At 45.3% G+C, this 22831-nt stretch overlaps 1 protein-coding gene across 1 annotated transcript in view; it reads left to right on the top strand.

The window, feature by feature from the left end:
• The window catches only part of LOC140393794 (voltage-gated potassium channel KCNC1-like), an 82280-nt gene extending 75911 nt beyond the window's left edge, over nucleotides 1-6369 (top strand). Inside the window, exon 4 of the mRNA XM_072480238.1 lies at nucleotides 5343-6369. Coding sequence (XP_072336339.1) covers nucleotides 5343-5404 — 62 coding nt within the window. The 3' untranslated portion in view covers nucleotides 5405-6369. The remainder of the gene's footprint in view (nucleotides 1-5342) is intronic.
• The last annotated feature ends 16462 nt before the right edge of the window (nucleotides 6370-22831 follow it).

Raw genomic sequence — 22831 nt, 5'->3', positions numbered from 1 at the left:
TCAAACACAGACTCTCTCATACAGACACTAACCCTCACACAAAAACTGAAACACACACTCAGTCACACACTAATGCTCCGCACACATATTCAAACAGATATTTTCTCATTCAAACAGTAACCCTCACGCACACATACTCACACACACACACTCACTCATACAGTCACTAACCCTCACACACGCAAACTCAAACACACTCACTCAAACAAACACTACCCCTCCGCACACCTCCTCACACATACACTTACTCATAAAAACACTAACCCTCACACACAAACTCAAACACACTCACTCATACAAACACTCCCCCTCCGCACACATACTCACACACACACTCACTCTTGCAATCACTAATGTTCCGCACACATACTGAAACACATACTCACTCATACAAACACTAACTCTCATGCACATATACTCACACACTCATACAAACACTAACCCTCACACACACAAACCCAAACACACTCACTCATACAAACACTAACCCTCATGCACACATACTCACACACACACTCACTCATACATACACTAATCCTCTGCACACATACTGACACACACAATCACTCTTAAACACACTAACCCTCATGCACACATACTCACACACACTCATATAAACACTAACCCTCACGCACACATACACACAGACACACTCCTATAAACACTAACCCTCATGCACACATACGCACACAAACACGCACTCATACATACACTAATCCTCCGCACACATCCTCACACACACTGACTCATAATAAAACACTATGATTCACGCACACATAGTCACACACACGCTCACTCATACAAACACTAACCCTCCGCACACGTACTCACACACACATTCACTCATACAAACACTAACCTTCACGCACACATATACACACACACACTCACTCATACAAACACTAGCCTTCACACACACATACTCTCACACACACTCACTCATACAAACACTAACCCTCATGCACAGATACTAACACACACACTCACTCATACAAACACTAACCCTCATGCCCAGATACTTACACACACTCACTCACTCATACAAATACTAACCTTCACACACACATACTCACACACACATTCACTCATTCAAACACTAAACTACACGCACACATACTCACACACACACTCATATAACCACTAACCCTCATGCACACATACTCACACTCACACTCACTCATACAAACACTAACTGTCCGCACACATACTCTCACACACTCACACTCATATAAACACTAACCCTCACGCACACACACTCACACTCATACAAACACTAACCCTCATGCACAAACACTCACACACACACTCACTCATACAAATACTAACCCTCATGCACACATACTCACACACACGCTCACTCATACAAACACTAACCCTCACGCACACACACTCACACACACACTCACTCATACAAACACTAACCCTCACGCACACACACTCACACACACACTCACTCATACAAATATTAACCCTCACGCACATGTACTCACACACACACTCACTCATACAAACACTAACTGTCCGCACACATACTCACACACACGCTCATTCATGCACACACTAACCCTCTTGCACACATACTCACACACACACTGACTCATAATAAAACACTAAGCTTCACGCACACATACTCACACACACACTCACTCATACAAACACTAACTGTCCGCACACATACTCTCACACACTCACACTCATATAAACACTAACCCTCACGCACACATATGCACACTCACACTCATATAAACACTAACCCTCATGCACACACACTCACACGCACACTCACTCATACAAACACTAACCTTCACGCACACATACTCACACACACACTCACGCATTCAAACACTAATAATCTGCACACATACTCACACACGTACTCATTCATGCATACACTAACCCTCTTGCACACATACTCACACACACACTGACTCATAATAAAACACTAAGCTTTACGCACACATACTCACACACAATCACTCATACAAACACTAACCCTTCGCACACATACTCACATGCACTCACGCATACAAACACTAACCCTCACGCACAAACTCAGACACACACTCACTCATATAATCACTAATGTTCTGCACACATACCGAAACACATACTCACTCATACAAACACTAACCCTCACGCACACATACTCACACACACACTCACTCATACAAACACTAACCTTCACGCGAACATACTCACACACACACACTCACTCATACAGTCACTAACCCATACTCACACAAACTCAAACACACTCACTCATACAAACACTCCCCCTCCTCACACATACTCACACACACACTCACTCATACAATCACTAATGTTCCGCACACATACTGAAACACATACTCACTCATACAAACACTAACCCTCATGCACATCTTCTCACACACTCATACAAACACTAACCCTCACACACACAAACCCAAACACACTCACTCATACAAACACTTACCCTACGCACACATACTCACACACACACTCACTCATATAATCACTAACCCTCCGCACACATACTCACACACACTCACTCATACAAACATTAATCTTCACGCACACATACTCACACACACTCACTCATACAAACACTAACCCTCACGCACAAACTCAGACACACACTCACTCATATAATCACTAATGTTCTGCATACATACCGAAACACATACTCACTCATACAAACACTAACCCTCACGCACACATACTCACACACACACTCACTCATACAAACACTAACCCTCACGCACACATACTCACACACACACACTCACTCATACAGTCACTAACCCTCACTCACACAAACTCAAACACACTCACTCATACAAACACTCCCCCTTCTCACACATACTCACACACACACTCACTCATACAATCACTAATGTTCCGCACACATACTGAAACACATGCTCACTCATACAAACACTAACCCTCATGCACATCTTCTCACACACTCATACAAACACTAACCCTCACACACACAAACCCAAACACACTCACTCATACAAACACTTACCCTACGCACACATACTCACACACACACTCACTCATATAATCACTAACCCTCCGCACACATACTCACACACACTCACTCATACAAACATTAATCTTCACGCACACATACTCACACACACTCACTCATACAAACACTAACCCACATGCACACATGCTCACACACAAACTCACTCACATAAACAGTAACCGTCAATTTTTTTTAGTGTACCCAATTCATTTTTTTGCAATTAAGGGGCAATTTAGAGTGTTCAGTCCACCTATCCGGCACATCTTTTGGTTGTGGGGGCGAAATCCACGCAAACACGGAACACTAACCTTCACGCACACATACACACACACACACTCAAAAAAACACTAACCCTCACGCACACATACACACACACTCACTCATACAAACACTAACCCTCACACACACATAATCACACCCAAACTCAAACATGCAAACACATATTCATACACACTCAGACCGACACACACTCACACACACATTCCTGCTCACACGCACTCATATACACTCAGAATCTCACACACACAAACACTCACAATTGCACTCACATGCACACTCATCCACACAAACTAACTCACACACAAATCACACACACCTCACTCATACACATTCACAATCACACTCACTCATACATGTACACTCACTCACTCTCAGGCACCCTCACTTATGCACACTGACTTACACACACTTATCTCTGCACACACACATTTACACACACACTCACTCAAACACGCATTCACCCTGACACACAGAAACACACAGCCACATATTCATATTCACACAGGCACACGTATACCTTCTCTCACACACTCATACAGAGTCAGTCTCTCTCACACACACTCAGACTCACACACTCATGCAAACATCTTCACATGTACCCACTTACACACACACAGTTACAGGCACACTCATATATATACTTACTATCTCTCTCACACACGCACACATATATACACACACCTACACATACATTCACGCATTTACTCATACACACACTCATACATTCACACTCTATCTCACACACATATTCAGACTCACACACACTGCTACTCAAGCATATACCCACACACATGCTCGCACTCACTCACACACATGCTCATGCACACACTCACTCACACATACACGCAGTTACTTAAATACAGACACTCACATTTACACTCTCTCTCTCACACACACACTCACATTCACCATTATATTCACACACACTCATACTTGTGTGCACACACACACTCACACACTTACATTTAAACACATGCCACACACGCACAAACTCACACTCACACCCACACTCACTCACACACACCTACTCACAAACATACTCAAACACACACACACAACTACTCAAACACACACACACACTTTCATACAGACGCACACTCTCACCCACACACATACGTATTCACACACAGACACAGCTACTGAACCACACGTAGACTGACACACACTCATTCATTCACGTTCTCTCTCTAACGCACACATACATTCACTCTCACACACACACTCACATTTGCATTCACCATTATACTCACACACGCTCTCATATGCTTGCATGCACACATATTCACACACAATCACACACACAGTCACACTCACACACGCTCATACCCACACACTCTCAATCACACACCTACTCATACACACATATTCACTCACACACGCACTAACAGACACGCACACACATTCTCACACCCACACACACAACACCCATACGTTCACACTCCCTCTCTCACACACACTCACTCCCACACACACACGCATCTACTCACACACATGCATGCACAAACACTCACACCCACTCACATCCATATGCACTCACTCACACGCGTCCACATCCATACACTCACTCATAACTACACCAACCCCCACACATTCTCTCACACACATTCACGCTCTCACAAACACTCATCCTCACATACGTACAAACACACACACGGACAATCTCAAACACACTCACACCGACACTCACACATGCTCTTTCTTTCATGCCGTCTTTCTCTCACACTCTCTCTCTTACACTTACTCACTAAATCCTACACATGCATACAGGGGCTGGTTTAGCACAGTGGGTTAAGACAGCTGGCTTGTAATGCAGAACAATGCCAGCAGCGTTGGTTCAATTCCCGTACCGGCCTCCTGAACAGGTGCCGGAATGTGGCGACTGGGGCTTTTCGCAGTAACGTCATTGAAGCCTACTTGTGACAATAAGCTATTATTATTTCAGACTTGCCTTGTCCTGTCAAATGATCCACCATGCCAAGCCTGGTTGGGGAGTTCTCTCTCTTTTTATCTTTGTTGTATTTTCTGCTGTTTTATTCTTGGCCCACAGAGAACTGCAAAGATGTGCTCAAAGTTAATTACACTCAAGCAGAAGTGATCACCCTCTCATAATGGCAAACAGCAGAGGTCAGAGGGAAAAGGTCGAGCTTCCATGCTTTATCCAAAGTCCTGTCCTGGAGGGAAGCAATGGATGGTTCCAGGCTGCCTCAATCTGGGTTGAAGATCAGGAACTCAGAATTATTGGACACTCATAATAATTAAATGTGTTGTAATATATCTATATAATCCTGTAAAAGCATGAGTGCATGGTGGTTCTGTAAAATATGTAAAATGAAGAAAATAAATATATATATATATATAAAGACATTTCTATACATAAACTATAGGCATTTGTTAACATTCTCGATCATAATGTGCAAAGATCTTGGAATTCCAGCAATAGATTAACGACCTTTATTTTATCATTATTGTTGAACATTTTATACTTGTCTATTACTGTCTATTGTTGAATTAGAAGGGAGGTGTGTGAATTTTATCTCCATAAGTGCTTTATTGTGAAGACTGGTATGTTTGAGTTGTATCCTAGCAACAAAGTTAAAATATCAAAAGTTCTTTGAAGTAAACAATGTCCTCTCGTGTTGCAAGTCGCTTCTCCGCACTGAACTAAGTCAGGCCCCTGTTTCGTGACATGAATTTAATTCTTGCCAGTTTGCAGTGAAATCAATAACCCAGCAAGAACGAGCAGTAAACCTGAAATAAATACAAAAAAATACTGGATTTAAACAGCGCCGTCGGAGTAAAGAGAGCAACAGAGAACCACAGCCTGCACCTGAAACATTAGCCTGACTGATCAGTTGTGTATTTCCAGAATATTCTTGATATTCTAAACCAGAATGGGCGTCAGTGGGGAACTGTGACGTGGGTAAGTTTGATGGTTACGTTTCTGTGCCTGCTCCATGTGCTGTAGTGTTCCATGTTCTGTGTCTCTGGCAATAACACTTGTTTGTATGTTGTTAAGCATGAAATTGTTCAAGCATATTTGTGTGGAAATAAAGAGTTATTCCTTTTCGAGTTAACACTACTGTTTTATGTCTCAAAATGGAGCTGGCTGTAAACACCCACAAGCAAGGATCGAGAGAGCGCAGGTGGAGGACATTCAACCCATCATATCTGGGCTGGCTTTTATGAAAAGATCTGTCCAATTAACCCGACTGTCCTGTTCTTTCCCCACAACCGTGCCAAATGTTATTTTTCAAATATTTATCCAATGGCCTTTTGAAACTTGCTACTGAATCTGCTTCTCGTGCCCTTTCAGGCAATACAGTGCAACGTGACCTACCTCCTTCAGAGGTTTGTGTATCAGCAGCCCTACAGGGCGGCACGGTAGCACAGTGGTTAGCACTGTTGCCTCACAGCGCCAGAGTCCCAGGTTTGATTCCCGCCTATCTGTGAGGAGCATGTTCTCCCCTTGTCTGCGTGGGTTTCCTCCGGGTGCTCCGATTTCCTCCCACAAGTCCCAAGAGATGTGCTGTTAGATAATTTGGGCATTCTGAATTCTCCCTCAGTGTACCCGAACAGGCGCCGGAATGTGGTGACTAGGGGCTTTTCGCAGTAACTTCATTGCAGTGTTAATGTAAGCCTACTTGTGACACTAATAAAGATTATTATTATTCCCCTTTCAAATTGTACCATTTAGTTTATGTTGCGTCGCCTCATTCTACCTTCCAAAATGTATAATTTCATCCTTCTCTGCAATAAATTTCATCTGTCACGTGTCTGCCTACATATAACTTTCTCTGCCATCCTGAAATGTGTTCCTGTCCCTTTTTTTCCCCAACCACTTTTCCAATTTTGTGGCAGCTGCAAACTTTGAAATTCTGCCCTGTGTATTTAGGTTGTGGCCATTGATATATTTCAGAAAGAGCAGTGGTCTCGTCCCTGGGCGAACATCACCATATACCTGCGCCCAGTCTGAAATACAGTCCTGTGACACTGGTCTCCTACTGCTCCTGTTCCATTGACTACAACAAGTTTTGTCTGCGGTACTTTATTAAACACCCTTTGGAATTCCACATCAAACATACGACACAACTCAAACTTTCGGCTAATTCAACAGAGACCTCGATCAAGTTCGTCAAACTTTGCCTTTAACTCCTTCACATTGAATGTCAAAGCTGAAATGGGTGCAATGGCACTCCCGACAACATCTCAGGGCTGTGATTGACTAGTATGAGGGTCACGTCTTTATCACTGAATGGCAAGCAACTGTCGGAAACGGAGATATAATTAATTAATTTTTTTTTAAAGGTAAAGGTTGTGCAAATATGAAGGCTGTGGAGGATTGCCGGTCAGCTGTTTCCCTGTGCTTACTCCACTTGACCACTATTCAATAAGGTACTGCCTCTCACCTCCATGTGGAGGCTTTGCTGAGAGATGAACGGATGTCATCTCTCCAGGAATGATAGATTTCCTCATTGCAAGGCCTTGCTGGGGATGCTTGACGACAAACTCCGGGATCGGCGATGTTCAGTTTGGTTCTTGGTGTATCAATATTTTCAAGAGACCAATAACTTCAAAAGTGCTGGGAAAATTCTGCAGGTCTTATAGCATCTGTGGAACATGAGCCAGAATTAATATTTCCAGTCCAATTTGATTCTTCTTTGGGTCACTTTTTGTTCAAAATAAATGAATTTCTTAAATGACCAATGCAAATAACAGAAGAACAACATTTCACAGCTTGAGACTTTTACTGAAGCAAACAAACTAAAATCAACATAAATCAAACAATATACAAGCAGTTTAAATATCAGACTAAAGAAAGGGTACTTTTGTATGAATTGAGCTCTGTCTTACGTACCCTTTAGCTGTGCATCGTACCATTGTCTGCTACATAGCGTAATTTTCAGCTTTCCAGCAGGCTCACTGCTCCCTTCCACACAAGTTGAATTTTGCAGTGACCTTCAGAAATCATTTCACGCAGCCTGAATATTCCAATACCAACTTCCACGAGCAAGTCCCACCTTTGCGACTCCGAGTTCCTTACATCTCCAGTACAATTTAGTTTCTGCTTCTTTTTCAACAGAGGACCAGCTCTCAGCAGCACCCGGATTGGTTGCTAACACAAAATTAGAATTTTTTTGGCTCTCATAGCAGAAGCTGCATTGTCTCACTCTCAATGTCCCTGCATCTGTTTCTGAAAAACAGCTGTCCCTTTTCTGTTCCAATGTGTGAAAATTGTCACTTTATTTTCGATAGGTTTCAGTTTGGATTTCTTTCCTCTTGACAACCAGATCACACATGGGCCTATCTCTGGACAGAGATGTAGTTTGACCACAATGCCCCTCTATCCAGGATATCACGTTAAGTTAAAGGAGACATTTTAAAACATAACCATCGAGCAAAGCCCTACATTTTGGAACAGCTTAATCAGTAAGACATAATACCCATACTCGCAGATCATATTCTTCTCATCAGAATCAGCGAACAATAAATTGAACATAATACATAGAAAATAAAAGCAGGAGAGGCCATTCAGCCCTTCACATTCATTCTGAGAAGCAAGTATTAGCAAAACTTAAATGAGCGAAATCCAGCAAATCCCTTGACTTGATGGCCTGTACCCTAGGATTCTAAAATAGATTGCTGCAGAGATAGTGGATGCACTACCTATTTCCCAAAATTTCTTACATTTGGAAACGGTCCCATTGGATTGGAAATTGGCGAATGCTACACTACATTTCAAGAAAGGAGAAAGAAAAAACAGGGAACGCCCTGAGGGAGCACATTGGAAGCGGCAGTCCACACTGTCCTCTTTCTCAGCCCACTCTCCTCCCGTTTTCCCCTGCAGCGCTCACCCTTTGACAGAGTACATTTCCCGCTAGGTAGCCGTTAGTTGGCCAGTCATGGTAATATCACATTAACAACATGGGGCGGGACTCGCTAACCCCCCGCCAGCTCGGAGAATCGCCGGGGGGGGCGGCGTGAATCCAGACCCCGCCGGCCGCCGAATTCTCCGGCCTCAAATACAAAATTCAGGCCAATGTCACATTACACAACACCAACCTGCTCTCTGATTGGTTCCAGAACATGCTGCTCTAAGGAACCATCTCAAAAACCCTTCATCCAGGCTACTGCCAATCTGATTTTTCCAGCTTATAAGTAGATTGAAGTCACACATGATTATTGCTGTTCCTTAATCAAAACCACCCACTATTTCTTCTTGTATATTTTGTTCTACATTGTGGTTACCATTAGGGGGCCTGTAGACCACGCCCACTGGTGACTTCTTTCCCCTACAATTCGTCATCTCCACCCAAACTGATTCTACATCCTCATCTCCTGGATTAAGAACATCTCTAACTTCCCCACCAATGCCGTCCTTGATTAACACTGCCAACCCTCCACCTTTCCTAGCTTCCTATTCTTCTTGGAAGTCTTAACAATGCACTTAGCAATGCCTAGAATGATTAGAACAAGTCAACATGGTTTTACAAAACAGAAATCCTGTTTGACAAATTTACGAGAGTGTGGTAGATAAAGTAGGTGTAGTGTATGTGGATTTCCAAAAGGTATTTGATAAGGTGTCGCACTAAAAGCAAGGTAAGGGCTCATGGAGTTCAGGTGATATTTTATTGTGGATAGTGAATTGGTTAACAGATGATTATACCAAGCTTGGTGCGAAGGTAAACTGCGGGGAGGACACGGGTGGTTGCAAAGAGCTATAGACAGGTTAAGTGAGTGAGTAACATGATGGCAGATGATGTGTAACATGAAGTGTGCAGCTATTCACTTTGGTCGTAAGAATAGAAAAGCAGGATATTTTTAAAAGGTGAGAGACTTGTAAGCGTTCATCTTCAAGGAGAGTTGAACGCGTTTGTACAAGGAATGCAGAAGGTTAGCATGCAGGTGCAGCAAGCAATTCGGAAGGCAAATGGCATGTTGGCCTTTATCACAAGGAGATTGGAATACAGGGATAAATAGGTTCTGCTGCAGTTATATAGGGTTTTGGTGTGGCCATATCTGAAATAGTGGGCTGGACTTACTGGCCAAGCCACCGTGTATTTTTCTGCAGAGGAGGTTTCCCGCCAATGGGATTTACCGACCCCCCCGTTGCCAATCGTCACCGGGAAACCGGTGCGTTGACATGGACTGGAATATCCCACTGGCGTGAACAACCAGTAGATCGTGCCCAGTGTGTGCAGTGGTGGTCTCCACGAAAGGGACAACCAGCAAATGTAGATACATTGCTGTCTATCTCTTCACTTCAGTGATCAAGATAGGTTGTAAATAGCTGAGGCCCAGCACTGATCCTTGTAGCACTCCACGATTCACTGCCTATCAACATGAAAAACCCCTGTTCAAGAAAGGAAATACTTGCACTGAAGGTGGGACAGCGAAGGTTCACTAGATTGGTCCATGGGGTGAGGGGGTTGTCCCATGATGGGAGGCTGAGTAAATTGGGTTGATATTCTCTGGAGTTTATAAGAATGAGAGGTAACCTCATTGAAATCTACAACATTCTGAGGCGGCTTGATAAGGTGGATGCTGAGAGATTGTCCCCGTTTATCAGGGACCTGAAACACGGACGCGGTCTTGGATAAGGGGCGGATCATTCAGGACTGAGGTGAGGAAATATTTCTTTACTCCAAGGGTAATGAATGTTTGAAATTCTCTACCCCAGAGTGTTGTGGGTGCTCCATTATTGGGAGAGACAGAATTCTGGTCTCATGGGAAATTAAGGGCTGTGGAAAACAAGTGGAAAAATGGAGTTGAAGCTGAAGATCAGCCATGATTGTATCGAATGGTGGAGCAGGCGAGAGAGGCCGATGGTTTGCCCCTGCCACAATTTCTTGTGTTCTTGTGAATGGTTAGTTCCTGATTTGATCAGGCTTTTTCATTATCTCTGGCAATAACAGAGCCAACATGAAGAAGTAGATCCCTAAAGATTCTGGGCTGTGCTGACGCCAATGGAGGATCTGTGGAGTTCCACGATGGAAGGATTCGCGCCACACCCGCACTGATTCCACTACCGCTGAGGGGCTAGCACCGGCGATGCGTGAAACATCTGCAGAACGCGTGAAAAATGGTGGGAGAATCGCTGGGTCCGTGATGGGCACGCACTGCCGCACATACAGTTACACCCCCACTCACACCGAACGCGCCCAAAAAGATGGTGCCATGTGCTGGACCACGTACCCATCAGCCCCGGCCCCACAGACCACCTCCCAACCACCCCCAATTCTCCCCCAGCCCTAGCAGAAGCCCCCTGGCCACCGGCACGACTGTCGGTAACGTATGGCAGTGGTGGACACCGTCCGTACGCCCTCTCTCTCTCTCAGCAGCCACCACGTCAGGCTCACGACTGTTGAGAGCACACGTGGACCACACCGTTGGAAACACGGCCCATCGGAGGTGGAGCATCGCGGGTGGGCCCGATAATTAGATGCGAACGGGTTGGCTACTTCGAGCGTCGCAATGATGCCGAATTGGAGGGGGCGGAGCATCGCGACCCGGTATCTTGCCGCGATTTTGCCATGGGGAGCCGTTCTCCGCTTGATCGGCGTTCCCGATTTCGGCATTGGGCTACGGAGAATCCCACCCTTTGTTTATACCACTTCCATTGGACTTTGACCAATTGAACCATTTGGGAATGGGAAAGAGCAAATCAAATTTAAAGGCAATTCCAGTGACATCAGCAAACGTCAAACTAAACTGAACCCTCAGGGATCCAATGGTCATTGTTTTGGCCACCATGAATCTGTAGATTCGACACAGTCATCTCTGAACTGTTAGTTTTTAGCTGCTTTCTGCTGTTTATTTCTAATTGGCGTGACGCCGCAGCACAAACAACTTCCATAAGACCTGCATTTCTAGCAGTATTTCTATTCAATGGAGCATGAAGAACAATTTACTTTTAAATGGTGAATATCCCAGAGCCTGAGGACAAAGAGACAGTGAAATAATGTGGGGGAGGGCGAGTGGAATCAAAGGTAAGGGTTGGAAGAAGGATTTGCATCCCTCTCACAGCTCAGCAGACATTGGCGCAGGAGCATTCAGAACTCAAAGTATTGCTTTTGGAAACCTGATGGGTGGTGTTTAATGCCCTTGGGGCAGCACTGTAGCACAGTGGTTATCACAGTTTCTTCACGGCTCCAGGGTCCCAGGTGCGATACCCGGCTTGGGTCACTGTCTGTGCAGAGTCTGCACGCTCTCCCCGAGTCTGCATGCGTTTCCTCCGGCTGCTCCGGTTTCCTCCCACAGTCCAAAGAGGTGCAGGTTAGGTGGATTGACGAAGCTAAATTGTCCCTTAGTGTCCAAAAAGGTGAGGTGGGTTAGGGGGATAGGATGGAGGCATGGGTTTAAGTGGGGTGCTCTTTCAACGGCCGGTGCAGACTCGATGGGCCGAGTGGCCTCCTTCTGCACTGTAAATTCTATGATTCTATGATCACCGCATGACAGGTAAGGCCTTTAATCAGGTGGGACGTTGGTGCTTGGCGAAGTATCTAATGAATAGGCTGCTCTGGGGATCACCATTCATTTAGGGAGGGCGGATGGGTTGGCAAATGATTAAGTGCATGACAGGAGGGGTCTTCAGTGTCTCTACAGAGAGGATGCTGCTGAGATGAAACGGCCCAGAGAGGGTAGATAAAATTAAGGAGTGAAATGGGGAAACAGTAGGAACTTCATTCCATCAGCACAGTCCGTGACATCAATCTCCAGGGGACAATTGCAAACCCCTGCCTGTACATGGCTTCAGCTTTACTAATTTGAATCTTTAACACGCAGATACCATTTTATTTTCATGAACTTCGTTCATCCTTCAGTACACTAGCCTCCTGTCAGTTCGCAAACACTGTGTGTGGCCCCGTATGCCGTCAGCAGGATTTGATTACCCTTAGAAAATATCAGCTAATTGCTTCATTACCAGCCTCAATTCACTTCCCATGGGTGCTGGGCAGGTTGCTGTCAACACTTACAATCTGCCTCCAGGAAAAGCAGCAGGAACATATGAAATAGAACCAAGAGTAGGCAATGCAACCATTGGACCTCTCCCGACGTCCAATAAGATCATGGCTGATTTTAGATATTAACGCCATTTCCTGCCCATTCCCCATATCCCTTGATTCTTTGAGTGACCAAAACTCTGTCTATCCCAGACTTCAAATATATCCCACGATGGAGCATCTATAACCCTCTGGGATGGAGAATTTCAAAGATTCACAACCCTTTGAATGAAGACATTTCTCCCAATCTCTGTCCAAAATGATCAGCCCCTTACCCTGAGGCAGCGCTCCCCGTGTTCTTGAGTTCCCAGCCAGAGGAAACAATCTCTCAGCATCCGTCAGATTGGCCGGCATCTCTCGCAGGAGAAACTTTTTCCCGAGTAAGGGACAGAAGTCCCACCTGCAGCTACTTAACACTCATTCGAGTATGAAACGGCTGTAGGGCAGTCAGTGCCACTCTTTGGATGGTGGGAGCCAGGAGTCAGCCATCCAAATAATTCATCCCAATGTTCCAGTAGTGGTCCAAAGCCCTGTACATCTGGAGAAATACTTTTTAACCCATGTATTCCAATCGCTTGCAATAAATGCTAAATATAATTTACCTCCCTAATTGCTTGCTGCATCTGCATGCTCACTGTCTGCATTCCTCATACAAATGCACCCGATAACAAAATATTTTGCTTTTCTAATCTTCTGACCCAAGTGAATAACTTCATACATCTCCGCATTATACTCCACCTGCCATCTTGTTCCCCACTAATTTAAGCTGCGTATATCCCTTTGCAGACTCTCAGTATCCTCCGCACAACTCACCTCCACACCTAGCTTTTTATCATCAGTAAATTAAACACTCCCATGACAGGGACAGCAGAGGGTTAGATACAGATTTAAACTCCATTAATACTGTCCCCAGTAAACACTCCAGGGTGGGTACATCATGGGATTAAAGAGCTACTTTACACTGCCCACATCAAACACTCACATTGCAGGTAAAGCATGCGGTCAGATACTAAACTAAAAGCTCCCACTACACTGTCCCCGTCACACACTCCCAGGACAGGTACTGCACAGGGTTAGATGCAGGGTAAAGCTCCCACTACACTGTTTCCGTCAATCACTCCCAGTACAGGTACAGCACAGGGTTGGATACGGAGTAAAGTCCCTTCTACACTGGCCCATCAAACACTCCCAGGGCAGGTACGGCATGGGCTAGAAACTAAGGAAAGCTCCCTCTACACTACCATAAAACAGTCGCAGCACAGTTGGAGCACAGGGTTAGGTATAGACTGAAACTCTCTCTACGCTGTACCCATCAAATAGTCCTAGCACAGGTGGAGCACTGGGTTAGGTACAGACTAAAGCTCCCTCTACACTCTCCCCATCAAACGATCCCAAGGAAGTTACAGCATGGCATTAGATACAAAATAAAGTTTCAACAAAGAACAAAGAACAAAGAAATGTACAGCACAGGAACAGGCCCTTCGGCCCTCCAAGCCCGTGCCGACCATGCTGCCCGACTAAACTACAATCTTCTACACTTCCTGGGTCCGTATCCTTCTATTCCCATCCTATTCATATATTTGTCAAGATGCCCCTTAAATGTCCCTATCGTCCCTGCTTCCACTACCTCCTCCAGTAGTGAGTTCCAGGCACCCACTACCCTCTGCGTAAAAAACTTGCCTCGTACATCTACTCTAAACCTTGCCCCTCTCACCTTAAACCTATGCCCCCTAGTAATTGACCCCTCTACCCTGGGGAAAAGCCTCTGACTATCCACTCTGTCTATGCCCCTCATGATTTTGTATACCTCTATCAGGTCTCCCCTCAACCTCCTTCGTTCCAGTGAGAACAAACCGAGTTTATTCAATCGCTCCTCATAGCTAATGCCCTCCATACCAGGCAACATTCTGGTAAATCTCTTCTGCACCCTCTCTAAAGCCTCCACATCCTTCTGGTAGTGTGGCGACCAGAATTGAACACTATACTCCAAGTGTGACCTAACTAAGGTTCTATACAGCTGCAACATGACTTGCCAATTTTTATACTCAATGCCCCGGCCAATGAAGGCAAGCATGCCGTATGCCTTCTTGACTACCTTCTCCACCTGTGTTGCCCCTTTCAATGACCTGTGGACCTGTACTCCTAGATCTCTTTGACTTTCAATACTCTTGAGGGTTCTACCATTCACTGTATATTCCCTACCTGCATTAGAACTTCCAAAATGCATTACCTCACATTTGTCCGGATTAAACTCCATCTGCCATCTCTCCGCCCATGTCTCCAGACAATCTAAATCCTGCTGTCTCCTCCGACAGTCCTCATCGCTATCCGCAATTCCACCAACCTTTGTGACGTCTGCAAACTTACTAATCAGACCAGTTACATTTTCCTCCAAATCATTTATATATACTACAAAGAGCAAAGGTCCCAGCACTGATCCCTGTGGTACACCACTGGTCACAGCCCTCCAATTAGAAAAGCATCCCTCCATTGCTACTCTCTGCCTTCTATGGCCTAGCCAGTTCTGTATCCACCTTGCCAGCTCACCCCTGATCCCGTGTGACTTCACCTTTTGTACTAGTCTACCATGAGGGACCTTGTCAAAGGCCTTACTGAAGTCCATATAGACAACATCTACTGCCCTACCTGCATCAATCATCTTAGTGACCTCCTCGAAAAACTCTATCAAGTTAGTGAGACACAACCTCCCCTTCACAAAACCGTGCTGCCTCTCACTAATACGTCCATTTGCTTCCAAATGGGAGTAGATCCTGTCTCGAAGAATTCTCTCCAGTAATTTCCCTACCACTGAAGTAAGGCTCACCGGCCTGTAGTTCCCGGGATTATCCTTGCTACCCTTCTTAAAGAGAGGAACAACATTGGCTATTCTCCAGTCCTCCGGGACATCCCCTGAAGACAGCGAGGATCCAAAGATTTCTGTCAAGGCCTCAGCAATTTCCTCTCCAGCCTCCTTCAGTATTCTGGGGTAGATCCCATCAGGCCCTGGGGACTTATCTACCTTAATATTTTTTAAGACACCCAACACCTCGTCTTTTTGGATCACAATGTGACCCAGGCTATCTACACACCCTTCTCCAGACTCAACATCTACCAATTCCTTCTCTTTGGTGAATACTGATGCAAAGTATTCATTTAGTACCTCGCCCATTTCCTCTGGCTCCACACATAGATTCCCTTGCCTATCCTTCAGTGGGCCAACCCTTTCCCTGGCTACCCTCTTGCTTTTTATGTACGTGTAAAAAGCCTTGGGATTTTCCTTAACCCTATTTGCCAATGACTTTTCGTGACCCCTTCTAGCCCTCCTGACTCCTTGCATAAGTTCCTTCCTACTTTCCTTATATTCCACGCAGGCTTCGTCTGTTCCCAGCCTTTTAGCCCTGACAAATGCCTCCTTTTTCTTTTTGACGAGGCCTACAATATCACTCATCATCCAAGGTTCCCGAAAATTGCTGTATTTATCTTTCTTCCTCACAGGAATATGCCGGTCCTGTATTCCTTTCAACTGACACTTGAAAGCCTCCCACATGTCAGATGTTGATTTGCCCTCAAACATCCGCCCCCAATCTATGTTCTTCAGTTCCCGCCTAATATTGTTATAATTAGCCTTCCCCCAATTTAGCACATTCATCCTCGGACCACTCTTATCCTTGTCCACCAGTACTTTAAAACTTACTGAATTGTGGTCACTGTTACCGAAATGCTCCCCTACTGAAACATCTACCACCTGGCCGGGCTCATTCCCCAATACCAGGTCCAGTACCGCCCCTTCCCTAGTTGGACTGTCTACATATTGTTTTAAGAAGCCCTCCTGGATGCTCCTGACAAACTCCGCCCCGTCTAAGCCCCTGGCACTAAGTGAGTCCCAGTCAATATTGGGGAAGTTGAAGTCTCCCATCACCACAACCCTGTTGTTTTTACTCTTTTCCAAAATCTGTCTACCTATCTGCTCCTCCATCTCCCGCCGGCTGTTGGGAGGCCTGTAGTATACCCCCAACATTGTGACTGCACCCTTCTTATTCCTGATCTCTACCCATATAGCCTCACTGCCCTCTGAGGCGTCCTCTCGCAGTACAGCTGTGATATTCTCCCGAACAAGTAGCGCAACTCCGCCTCCCCTTTTACATCCCCCTCTATCCCGCCTGAAACGTCTAAATCCTGGAACGTTTAGCTGCCAATCCTGCCCTTCCCTCAACCAGGTCTCTGTAATGGCAACAACATCATAGTTCCAAGTACTAATCCAAGCTCTAAGTTCATCTGCCTTACCCGTAATGCTCCTTGCATTAAAACATATGCACTTCAGGCCACCAGACCCGCTGTGTTCAGCAACTTCTCCCCGTCTGCTCTGCCTCAGAGCCACACTGTCCCTATTCCCTAGTTCTCCCTCAATGCTCTCACCTTCTGACCTATTGCTCCTGTGCCCACCCCCCTGCCATACTAGTTTAAACCCTCCCGTGTGACACTAGCAAACCTCGCGGCCAGGATATTTATGCCTCTCCGGTTTAGATGCAACCCGTCCTTCTTATACAGGTCACACCTGCCCCGGAAGAGCTCCCAGTGGTCCAGATAATGGAAACCCTCCCTCCTACACCAGCTGTTTAGCCACGTGTTTATCTGCTCTATCTTCCTATTTCTAGCCTCACTGGCACGTGGCACAGGGAGTAATCCCGAGATGACAACCCTCGAGGTCCTGTCTTTTAACTTTCTGCCTAGCTCCCTGAACTCCTGCTGCAGGACCTCATGCCCCTTCCTGCCTACGTCGTTAGTACCAATATGTACAACGACCTCTGCCTGTTTGCCCTCCCCCTTCAGGATTCCCTCTACCCGTTCGGAGACATCCTGGACCCTGGCACCAGGGAGGCAACATACCATCCTGGAGTCTCTTTCACGTCCACAGAAGCGCCTATCTGTGCCCCTGACTATAGAGTCCCCTATTACTATTACTCTTCTGCGCTTTGACCCTCCCTTCTGAACATCAGAGCCAGCCGTGGTGCCACTGCTCTGGCTGCTGCTGTTTTCCCCTGATAGGCTATCCCCCCCGACAGTATCCAAAGGGGTATATCTGTTCGAGAGGGGGACAACCACAGGGGATTCCTGCACTGACTGCCTGCCCTTTCTGGTGGTCACCCATTTCTCTGCCTGCACCTTGGGTGTGACCACATTTACATAACTGCGATCTATGACGCTTTCCGCCACCTGCATGCTCCTAAGTGTATCCAATTGCTGCTCCAACCGAACCATGCGGTCTGTGAGGACCTGCACTTTCCTCTGCACTGTCCCCACCAAACACTCCCAGGACAGGTACAGGATTTTGATTGGTCTAATGCCTGATCTGCTTCACCAAGACTGGCAATATGTCTAAAGATTTAATGCTATATGATTTCTTGTGGTACTGGAGTAAAGGTGGTACTTCCTTGCAAGGGTAAATGGTTATGAGCAGCCACATTCGCTTTGTGAGTTCCAGGTCAGTGCTTGAAAGTTGATTCATAAGCAGACAGAATTAACGCTCACCGTAGGTACTGGTGGAATTTCTTGATGCCAAAGACTATTGATAGTTCTTCCTTCTCAGTTTGTGAGCAGGTGATTTTAGTCCTCAGAGAGTTTTTGACACAGACCCTATTGGCTTTTCAGAGCTATTGTCTATCTCATGGGACAACACGGCACCAACACCATATGGAGAAGCGTCGCAGGTCAATGTCAGTTCTTTAGATGGGTTGAAGTGTACTAACAGATTTGAGCAACAATGCCTTGACTCTGTTGAAAGCTTCCTCCTGGAGAGCTTTTCAAGACAATGATGGTGCTTCTTTAGCAGAATATGCAAGGGGGCCAATTCATTTGATAAGTTTGGTAAAAAATGTGCATCGTAGTTTACCGTCCCCCAAAACAATTTGTGTTCCATTGTGTTTGTGGGGCAGGCGCCTCCTTTATCGCCTTGACCTTTTCTTCCACTGGGTGTAATCCTTGTGCATCTACACGGTGACCCAGATAGGTTACCTCAGTGGCTTGAAAGGTGCACTTCTCTTTCTTGAAGCAAACTCAAGCCTCCTGAAATCTCTTTAACATCTTCTCTAAGTTTGTTGGATGCTCACCCTTTGTCGATCCAGTTGGAAGGAAGTCCCTGTAACAGACTCTCCATTGTCCTTTGAAATATTGCATATGCCAAAGACACACCAAAAGAAAGGCTTCTGTGCTGGAATAGGACTTTGTGTGTGTTTTATCATGACATATCACAGAAAGCGACATCTAATGCAAGTTGCTGGTACTCGTGACTCATATCCAGCTTTGTGTAAGATCGACCTTCTGCCAGCTTTGGATACGAGTCTTCAATTCTCGGCATTGGATGTTTGTCAAGCTTGGTGGCCTGATTAACAGTTAGCTTACAATCGCCGCAAATGCAGATGGCCCTGTTTCAATACGGGAACTATAGGTGCTGCCCATTCCAAGAACTGAACTGGCTGGATGATGCCTAGTTCTTCCAACTTGCTTAAATCAGTATCCACTTTCTCTCATAAGGCAGATGATGCTGGTTTTGTCCTCAAGAATCTGGATGTCGTCTCTAAATCCACATAACTAGTAGCTTGGAGCCCTTTGATTTTGCAGAGTTCATCTCAGAAGAAGTTGTCGTATTTTCTTATCCGGCAGTCCCCCTTCCTGCTCTTGAAAACTCTCGGCCCAATTCAACTTAACATTTTTAAGCCGATTGCAACCGAGAAGGCTTTGTCCTTCACCGTCCGTCACTGTTATCACGGGGAGCTGGGTAGACTGTTGTCCATTGTTTACAGGTACCATTGTGGTGCCTTTTACTTCTATTATTTCTATTGTATTAATCTTCAGCGTAGCAGAAGTGCTCTTCAGGTTCAATGGTTGGACTCCCTCTCTTAGGTACTGAAATGTATGTTCGCCCATCACAATGGCTGATGCCCTTGTATCCACTTCCATCTTAAGAAGCTTCCCATTTACCTGGAGTGTTACAGTGACAGGGTCTATCTTGCCTGTTTTTCGATTAAACAGAGAGTGAATACCAGAATCACTGATGCTCAGCTCTTCCACATTGTATACTTGTAACAGCATGGTTGGTTGATTACTCGGCGATCTTGACTTAGCTCTGCACTGCTTTATCAAATGTCCTCTTCTGAGACAATAAAAACACTCAGCCTCCTTAAACCGATCTGATTCAGGAATGTGGTGACCGCCACATTGGTAACATTCCACTTTATGCATTACTGACGGATTGCTTATTCTGTATCTTTTGTTTTATTGGTGGCTGAAATTGTTTCCTGCCTTGCAGCTGCTTCAGAGGTTTTGGAGCCAGGGCTGGATGCAGGTTCCTGCCCTAAGTTTCTTTTAAAATTTAGAGTACCCAATTATTTTTTTTCCAATTAAAGGACAATTTAGCGTGGCCAATCCACCTAACCTGCACATAGATACATAGATACATAGAAGATAGGAGCAGGAGGAGGCCTTTTGGCTCTTCGAGCCTGCTCCACCATTCATCACGATCATGGCTAATTATTCCAACTCAATTGCCTAATCCTGCTTTCTCCCCAAAGCCTTTGATCCCATTCTCCCTTTTGAATATATTCAATGTTTTAGCATCAACTACTTCCTGTGGCAATGAATTCCACAAGCTCACCATTCTTTGGGTGAAGAAATGTCTCCTTATCTCTGTCCGAAATGGTTTACCCTGAATCCTCAGGCTGTGACCCCTGGTTCTGGACACACCCATCATTGGTAACAGCGTCCCTGCATCTATCCTGTCTAGTCCTGTTAGAATTTTATACGTTTCTATGAGCTTTCCCCCTCATTCTTCTGAACTCCAGCGAGAACAATCCCAACCTAGTCAATCTCTCCTCATATGACAGTCTTGCCATCCCTGGAATCAGTCTGGTAAACCTTCACTGCACTCTCCCTCGAGAGCAAGAACATCCTTCCTCATAGAAGGAGACCAAAACTGCACACAATACTCCACATGCCTCACCAAGGCCCTGTATAATGCAGCAACACATCCCTGCTTCTATACTCGAAACCTCTCGCAATGAAGGCCAACATACCATTAGCCTTTTTTTTACCGTCTACTGCACCTGCATGCTTACCTTCAGCGACTGGTGCACAAGGACACCCAGGTCCCACTGAACACTCCCTTCTCCCAATTTACACCATTCAGGTAGTAATCTTCCTTCCTGTTTTTGTTTCCAAAATGAATAACCTCACACTTATCCAAATTATACTGCATCTGCCATTGATTTGCCCACTCGTCCAACCTGTCCAGATCATGCTGTAGGATCCCTGGATCTTCGTTACAGTTCACCCTCCCACCCAACTTGGTATCGTCTGCAACTCTGAGATGTCACATTTTGTTCCCTCATCCAAATCATTAATATATATTGTGAATAGCTGGGGTCCCAGCACCAATCCCTGTGGTACCCCACTGGTTACTGCCTGCCAATTTGAAAAGGACCCATTAATCCCTATTCTTCGTTTCCTCTCTGCCAACCAGTTTTCTATCCACCTCAATACATTTCCCCCAATCCCATACACTTTAATTTTGCACAATAATCTCTTATGAGGGACTTTGTCAAACGCCTTCTGAAAGTCCAAATATACCTCATTGATTGGCTCCCCCTTGTCAACTGTACTGGTTACATCTTCAAAGAATTCCAACAGATTTGTCAAGCATGATTTTCCCTTCATAAATCCATGCTGACTCTGACTGATCCTGCCACTGCTTTCTAAATGTTCCGCTATAAAGTCCTTGATAATGGATTCAAGCATTTCCCCCACTACCGATGTTAGGCTTACTGGTCTATAATTCCCTGCTTTCTCTCTACCTCCCTTTTTGAATATTGGAGTGACATGAGCTACCTTCCAGTCTGCAGGATTGTGGGGGTGAAACCCATGCAGACATGGGGAGAATGTGCAAACTCCACACGGAGAGTGGCCCAGGGCCGGGATTCAAACCCGGGTCCTCAGCGCCGTAGTCCCAGTGCTAACCACTGCGCCACATGCCGCCCAGATTCCTGCCCTAAGTGATGAATGGCGCCATTCTGTGTGCCCTGCAGCCCTTGTGCACCTTTTGCAGTGCGTTCCATGGCCTGCGCTATCTCCATTGCTCCTTTACAATTTACATCAATCTCTGCAAGCAATCTATGTGGAAAAGGGTCATTGATTACACCACAGACTAAGCAATCCCGTACCCTGCCACAATACTCCAATAATTGCTTCAGTTTAGCAATATGTGTCATGATTTATTCATCTGGGCTCTCACCCTTGAATTAAATTTGAATCTTTAAAGAATGACTTATAATTGAGGATGCAATTGAACCTTGACTATATCTATGAGCTCACCAAATAATTTGGAGTCGGGTGCACTTGGGGCTATAAGACTGTGAATAAGATTAAAGGTCTGCGTTTCACAAAGACTTAGGAGAATTGCTTTGCAATTTGCCTCCTCCCCAATTTCATTTGCTTGATAATAATATCCAAGGAGCTCAATGTATTTTGGCCAGTCGTCTGTGGA

This window comes from Scyliorhinus torazame, chromosome 17 (assembly GCF_047496885.1).
Source record: "Scyliorhinus torazame isolate Kashiwa2021f chromosome 17, sScyTor2.1, whole genome shotgun sequence".
Taxonomy (NCBI): domain Eukaryota; kingdom Metazoa; phylum Chordata; class Chondrichthyes; order Carcharhiniformes; family Scyliorhinidae; genus Scyliorhinus; species Scyliorhinus torazame.
Note: the sequence above shows the minus strand (reverse complement) of the source record. Positions and strands in the feature narration are given on the sequence as shown.